Genomic DNA, 8240 nt, shown 5'->3' on the forward strand with positions numbered 1-8240 from the left:
TGCAATATGTATTGCAACAATCCCAAATCCCGTGAAATCTTAGAAGGTGATTATTTCACTGCCATAATATTATGGTAAATAACTGAGTGAACAAAGTTCAAAGCACAGTTTATTTCTTATTCACAATCTTGGAAACTGTGAAATAGGCAATGGTATAGTGACAAAGACACCAGAATAAGGTTTATTGATTGTTTGAGTGACCGTTTATGGTCTAATCCTAAAAGATGAATGACATATTTGGTACAGAGAAGTGAAGCAACTAACAGCTAGTAGCTTAGAAATCACTCATGAGGATGAAAACATTCCTCAGATCCAGTCTGAGAGATGTGAGGGTGCATGTAAAGATTGATGGTCAAATGCATCTCTACATGGCTAATAAAAGCTGTATTGATAATAGAAGGTGCCACCTGAAGACAAACCACAACTGTCCCCTGTGGTTCCCTTGCTGACCGTAGCATCGCACTCTCCCAGCGCATCATCGAAGAAGACGTCTTCGTCGTAAACCCTGAACTTCAGCCTGTCTCCCACCTGTGCGTTTGAGTCGTAGAGCTCCTCGTTCCACCAGGGGTTGGAGTTGTCTTTACGCACGCTCGTCCGACTCTTTTTGCCTGAGCCGAATACCACCACGACGTAAGGGTCCGGGGGTCCCGATGCGTCCCCGGAAAGACCTTCGGCTCGCATGTTAAACACCCTCAGGTCGGCCTGAGCTACACTCAGGCTGCAGAGGACCAGCAGGAGGAAAGGAAGGCTGGAGGCCATGGCTTCACGGGACGCTGTGGTGGGAAAAATAAATGTAGATTGTAGCATTCTGAAATGTTTTCTCATTATAATGATATTTCACTATGTAAATTTAGTGTAACATTTGTGTGTTGAGAATCTTTAGTCCTCCATAACCGTCATACCTATGCTTACATCTGTGTAAGTGCCTAAACACAGTTTCCTTTATCAATTTAGTTTTTTCAGTGCCTCATTTTAACACCAGTTTTCCAACCAAAGTTAAGAAACAGGACAGAAAAAACAAAACAGGACTTAAAACCCTTATTTAAATCTCCAATAACCTGATTTTTTGGCCACTTGGAGGTGGCCAACAGGTTGTGAGCAACATTACAATTAATTTGGAGGAATTTGTTTCTGGAGAGGGAAGCAGCCCTTCCAGGTTATAAATCTTTGCAGGTTCATTGCTTTGAGCGTTCATGTTGTCTTCACACTGTCATGTGATTTTGCAGTAATAAAAATATAGATTATAGTTGCTTTACAGCTGGGAAATTGTAAAAAGGCAATATAAGAAAAGTAACAGAAAATGAATTGCTAAAATAACTGCAATAATTACAAAATAACAGCATTTGTAGTTGGGGGTTCGGTAGCAATTGAGCTTGTAGTTGTTGTTAGGCATCAAACCCAGAATAGGTGTATATTTATAAAAAAAACAGCTTTGTCTTTGTGCTCTTTTCAGAATACTCAAAATAGGTAAAAAAAATAAATAAATAAATAAATTGTTTTTGCTTTTGTTTTACACACCATCCTAATTTTTTGGGGGAATGGGGTTTGTAGTAGGTTAGATGTGAAAATCTTACCTGTAGACTTGATGTCTGTCTTCTCACCTCTTCAGCAGCTGTCGCATGTTTTATAGGCCAGCAGAGCTCATATCACTTTGATAAAAGCCCATAAAACATTTACTGAAGCACAACCTGCTACACTCTCAGTGTTATGCAATGTGACAGAAATAGAGTGAGTTCCTGGAAGAAAACAAGTTTCTAATTTAAATTATTGGCATGAATAAGAACACAACAAAGCAGTTTATGCACCTTTTATAATAAAAGACAAAACTGTCCATCTGTGAAGATGGTTCGGGGATAATGCTAAGAATTCAGCATAAACTTATCAATATTTTTAAATTAACAATGGAAAAAATACAATTTGTAATGTGAACTATCTATAAATACACATCCATATTTTAAATTTTAAAAAAATATTTTTGCCTACCAGTTAAGCATATACACACATGGACCTGGCACATGTTACATGCATGCCCTTATAAACACACAAATACAATGTGCCTATGCTCTCTGCCTGCCGGCGCTGGTTTTACTGGCTGTTTGGCTGGTTTTGATCCGCTATTGGGCTGGTTTAGTCACACAGTCCTGGTAACCCTGGCAGCTGTTTTCGGTGAAAAAGCTTTGATAAGCCGTCTGTCGGCCACACTACCTGGCCAGAACCAAAGAGCAGATAGACAGTGTTAGCATCTAGCTGATTAAACATAGTGGAGCATTTAGCAGCTGGAAAGCAAGATATTTTTCCTCAGGACTTGAGACAAATCCAGAGCAAAAAAGGAGAGTGAATATTGGACTTCGATTCATCAGATGGACACATGCGTGACTTAAAATGAATACTAATGTTGCTCTGTGTCTACAGGATGTGTAAATATGCAACTGTTGCTCACAAGTTTACCACATTCAGCTGGTGAGATGAAAAACAGACAAGCAAAGTTGAAAAGCTTGAGTCGTGTCCATTTCTTGCGTAGTTTTTCCAAATTTAATGGCTCTATATGTCTGAAGATAATTAACCCTAAAAATGTTTACCCATTCAGATGTTGTCTTTTCTTTTCTGTTTTTTTTCTAAGAAGCAGAAATGACCCAATTCTCAGGAGCAAAAGGCTATGAAATTATTTTTGTGTGCCAAATAGCTTTAGAATTTTTAAAGTAATCAAAACCTCTGTCTGGTTTGACACAGAATAACTGACATTTTGAAGTTAACTCTATGGGGTTGCCTACATCCCACTTATCTTAATTGCAAATACAGCTAAAAAGTTGCAAACAAAATATGCAGTTGACAAAATGCCCAGACATAACCTTTCACCCTCTAGGATTAGGTCATGAGCTAAATAGGCTATTAGAATTTAATTTCAGTCCTGCACTGATACAGTTTTTTCAAACCTGCACTCGCCCGTACCCGGAACGACCCGTTACCCGTAATGACCTTCAAGTCAAATTGTGACCCGCTCCAACCGGTGATTAAACACACAGGCTACACACACCTGATGACCCCGCATGATGATCAGCATGAAAACTAAAAAATAAACAACAACTCCTGCTTATATTAACTTCTGAACAAATTTTACAGTGTAACATTTGCATTTACACATTTACCCTTCACTTAAAATTACATATTAAGAAACAGAAAATACCAAAAAACATATATATTGGTAATGATGAATAATTAAGTACTGCTCAATTAGCAAATTGACTTTCTCTGATATAATCTAACTAATATATACAATCAATACTGCTGCAAGAAACATTTTTCATTAGTACCTCACTAAGCTTACCAAGGGTGCAATATTTGAATATTTGGGGAAACTGTGCAGATTTGGCTGCTTTCAAGTGTTGTGCTGCTACCTTGATGGACTCGTAGAAAAATCAAACCTTTACCAGTTTAAGTATGAGGAGGAAGTGCCACCCAGTACTAGAAAACTTCGTAGTGGGTTGAATGTTACAGTGTTTATATGGTTTCTTGTATATTGCATCATAATATTTTTACCATTTAGCTTAAGGGCACGTAATGTCTGCCATATCTGCACGTCTGAATGAAAAATGCTGTGCACACATCTCCAAAACAGCACCTCCACTGCTCTCCTGAAGGCATGTCAAACAACTGTCAATTCACACCAGCGTCCCCAGTCAGCTCAGGTCAGACAGCAACTCTAAACTACCTCTACCAGGTAAATAGCCACCAAGCATTGAGGAGAAAATGGCTGCAATTACAGTCTGTGGGAGAGGGGCGAAATGAATAGAATCAAGGAGGTGCATCATCACAGTTATTGTGTGTGAAAGTCTTCTATTGTACATTTGTTTTTGTTGTTGTTGTTTTTTTTTCCTTTGCTGGCATGTGTCCGATCATGACAAGTATGCATGAGTCTGCTGCTTCCGCTTCAAACTCCACAAGTCATTTCCCCAGCTCAACTAGAAGAGCGCACTCAGTGGAGTGCAGATCCCCACCAGACAACAGATGGTGAAGCACCTACTGCAATGCCACCACAGCTGCCAGATGCAACCAGCATAGATTTGCGAAGTTCCGCCAACATTAACATGACCCTCATATATGTTGTCCTGAGCTGAGACAAGATTTCAAACCATCCTTTGAGATATTGCATTAACAAAAATGAAATGATCTGAGAGCATAATGCCTGTGATCACCGTTATCAAAGGCATAAAAAAGGTTTTTCAATGCTTTTCAAAAACTGTGAATCACAGAGGTCCTTCAGCATTCAGTCATGAATGTACACACAAAAAAATAGGCTGATGGGTCTTGTAGTCAGCAAAATTAGCTGCGGACAATCTACAGGTCAATTGATTACACACAAACACAAGTGATTGCATGATCCCCTCCAGGGTCCCTGGCTGGGATTTAAGTTACAGCAAATGTGAAACACCTCTCCTATAGACATTCAAGGGCGTCGTGGACATAGAAAAAATTGAAGAAGGCATCTGGAATAGAAGGCGTTCAAATTAAACTTTAAAATCTCCTCATCTTTGAGAGGTCATCTTTGGCCTTTTCAAGACATGCTTTGGAAATTGCATAATCCCATCAACACTGGACAAATCAGCAGGCTTGGACAGTAATGGATTACATGTAATGGGATTACTTAATCTAGATACAGAAAAGGTAACTGTATTCCACTGCAGTTACTGATAAAAAAAAAGATGTAATCAGATTACAGATACATTTAGTAAAAATGGGGATTATTTGTAGGATTACAATTTTAAAGTGATGAACAATATACTATGCAGGCATTCATTATCATGCCTCTAGTGAAAAAATGCTTTACTGGGTGGAAATGTCACCATTTTTTGTCTTTAAATCAATCAGTCAGTCAATAAATTGCGCACAACATAGAAAGGAACAGCTAGACAAATTAAAAAACCTAACAACAAACATAAAACACTATGACAATTAATCTATTGTTGATTGATTGTTAAATTAAAAGTGAGTATTTTCTGGCTTCACTCCTCTCTGACAATAAACTGAAGATCTTTGGGATGTGGACAAAACAAGACATATAAGGAAATCATCTTGAGCTTTGATCAACATTTTTCACCATTTAATGGAACAAACAACTAATCGATTAATTGAGAAAAAGGAAAACTCAGAACACTATATTAGACTAAACAGTTTCACCATATTGTATATTGAGTTTATCCAAAAGTAATCAAAAGTAATCAAATTGCATTACTTTATTGCTGTGATACTTGGATTACGTTACATTTTTAATAGCTAATTAGTAACTGAATCTGAATACATTTTAGTGCAATTCTCCAAGTCCTGCCAGGCTGTTATTAAATCTGTCCAAAAGGCATCACAGAGTGACCTCAGTATCACTCTTACTTATAGGAGACTGGGCTTACAAACTGTATTCTATACTGAACAACAGCCCCACACGGTATTTAGACACGGTACAGTATCTTGTTGATGAGCAGAATGGATTAGAAAGAAACAGGCCTGTATTGATCATTTACATTCGTTATCAGCTACCATCAGGACTGGAATTGACACCGGCAAATCAACAGTTTGATTTGCCTGTGTCAGCTGCTGTGTTGAGATAAATGGTGTGTTCACTGACTGGTTCAATACACCTTTTGTAGTAAAAAAAAAAAAAAAAAAGCAAACAAAAACAACAACCTCTTTTTGTGTTTTTTGTGAAGAGCCAAAAATAAGGACAAATGTGCTCAACAAACAAAAGTGTGACCCTGAATCATACGTTTTTTTTTTTTTTTTTTTTATGTAATTGTAGCACCACCTGTACTGTGGACCCTCCAAAGAGTAATGAAAAATTCTCCCCAAACACAAAGGAGGGATTCCCCCATCCAGGGTGGACAGACGTGTGATATATATCACGTGTCCTGAAAACACTAGCAAAATCACAAAAAAAAATACAAAAAATACAATATCTACAATAGACAGACTTTCTGATGCATAGAATTAAACTATATATATGAAGGGTGAGAGTTCAGGAAGACGTCGAACAACCTCGCCTGTTGGATGACCTCCCCTCCTCCATGGAGATCTGGAAGAAGACAGGCCACAAAATCACATTAACTACAACATTTTATTCTGTATGAATCGTGATGATTTTAGTTAATTTTTGTCATGAAATGGCAAGACTAACCCTGAAATATTCAGGTGCACAGACAATCAAAAATTTAACTGCCTGTTTAATTTGTGTGTTTAAAACTTTGTCCCAAAATCCTGGAAAAGAGGGCAAGATGGATTATTTCATAGGCATTTGTCCTGATTTCTCCAGCACTATATATGTTTGCTTTTGCCAGTGATTGAGGCATTTTGTTGTCGATGGCGATGGTCTGAAGAGTTGATTCTGAATGAACTGCCTCTCTATTTGTAGACTTTGTGGTTTGTGGCCATAATAACATGGTAATAACACAATAATACTGCCAGAGGAACATACTCAGTAGAGTGCAGATCTTTGCCAGGCAATCTGAAAAGAATATTTGGATGTAGCTCTTTTGTAATCATCAACATTTTGATTAGTAACTGTTAATTTAATTACATATTTTTTCTCAGTAATTGCAACAGATTACAGTTACATTTAATTTGTAATTTAATTACATGTAACTAGTTAGATGTAAATAGTCACTCTCCAGTAATACTAGTAACTGCTAGTAATGCTAGTAGACTTCGCTGTGAAATTTTGTCTTAAGTAGTGTATGAACTGTTGAGTTATGGCCAAAAATGTGTTTGGTGATGTCACAGCGACCTTTGACCACCAGTTTGAGTCCAAGTGGATATTCATACCAGATTTGAAGAAAGCGTTCCTGAGATATCTTGTTCAGTGGGATGGATGTGAGGTCACAGTGACTTCTGACCTTTGACCACCAAAATCTTCATCCTTGAGTCCCACTGGTTATTTGTGTCAAGTTTGAAGAAAAACATTCAAGGCATTCTTGAGATATTGTGTTCACAAGAATGACGCATGATGGCACGAAAACAAAATCCCTCTGGCCATGTCTGTTGCTGATGTAAAGCTTAAAGCAGGCATGTCCAAACTGTTCCATAAAGGGCCGAGTGGCTGCAGGTTTTTGATCCAACCAGTCTACAGCACACCTGATTTGACTAATCAGCTGTTTGAAGACTGACATCAGGTGATTAAATGAGTCGAGCCTGGTGTGCTCCGGCTTGGTAGGAATGAAAACCTGCAGCCACTCGGCCCTTTATGGAACAGTTTGGACATGCCTGGCTTAAAGGGTTTTGTAAGGCTTTTCAAAAATTGAGTATCAGAGAGGTCTTTTAGCATACAGTCACGACTGTGTACCAAAAAAAAAAAAAAATCAGGCTGATGAGTCCAATAGTATGCGAGATTAGGTCTGTTCATCATGCACACATGAGTAAGCATACTTGCCAGCCCTCCTGATTTTCCCAGGAGACTCTCATTTTTCATTGCCCTCTCCTTATTTCCTCCCAGGATCACAATTTATGACAAACTTTCACACCCTTTTTTCCGTTTCATTATCACAGCCTGTTTCTGGCACTGTACTGTCTGTGACCTCTGCAACTCCAAAAGTCTACTGTTTGTACCCCAACAATACGGCTACACCAAGTCAGGCTTCCTGAAGAAAGAATTACCATTTCTCAAATAAAGTTTTAATGGAGAGGGAATTTGTTCATCTTGAAATTCATGAAAGAAAACTGATGAACATTAGTTTATGCCAGAGAGTTATGCAAGTTCATGTCAAAGGGGCAAATTATTCTGTTTTCTTAACTGAGAATTAAACGTAAAATTAAAAGTATTTAACATAAAAATGCTGTTGCAGTGAGCTTATAATTTTCTCATTTTAAGTCATCAAAGTCTCTAAAACTAACATTTTGGTTTTGAAATCCTCCCTATTTTTGATATCTCAAGGTTGGCAAGTATGCACGCAAGCGATCGCATGATCCCCTCCAGGCTTACCCCTGGTGGACATAAAAATCAACCCTTCACTTCACTCACAATAATTCTAAAGAGCACACTTGCCCTGCACTGTCTCTCTCTTTTCCTCTGCTACCTGTCCCTCATGTAATAACTCAATTAAAAATGACTGTACTGATGGGAACATGCAATTCTCCTCCACACAACCACGCCATGTAATTAGCGTGTTGACGCAACACAGATCTGTTTCGGCAGCCGCCCACAACAAAGAGATGCAGAGGGACGGGAGATTAAAAAATAAATAAATAAATAAAAGCTTCAG

At 38.2% G+C, this 8240-nt stretch overlaps 1 protein-coding gene across 1 annotated transcript; it reads right to left on the bottom strand.

The window, feature by feature from the left end:
• Positions 1-246: 246 nt before the first annotated feature.
• LOC146310033 (uncharacterized) lies at positions 247-786 on the bottom strand. The gene has a single exon (XM_084745161.1). The coding sequence runs from the start codon at positions 757-759 to the stop codon at positions 373-375; it is 387 nt and encodes a 128-aa protein (XP_084601287.1). The 5' UTR covers positions 760-786; the 3' UTR covers positions 247-372.
• Between the last annotated feature and the right edge of the window lie 7454 nt (positions 787-8240).

The sequence above is a fragment of the Lutjanus erythropterus genome, chromosome 19 (genome assembly GCF_056507025.1).
Source record: "Lutjanus erythropterus isolate fLutEry1 chromosome 19, fLutEry1.hap2, whole genome shotgun sequence".
Lineage (NCBI taxonomy): Eukaryota > Metazoa > Chordata > Actinopteri > Lutjaniformes > Lutjanidae > Lutjanus > Lutjanus erythropterus.

Bases quoted from the DNA above. Each gene is read 5' to 3' on its own strand.
- LOC146310033 (XM_084745161.1), bottom strand. From the start codon at position 759: ATGGCCTCCAGCCTTCCTTTCCTCCTGCTGGTCCTCTGCAGCCTGAGT.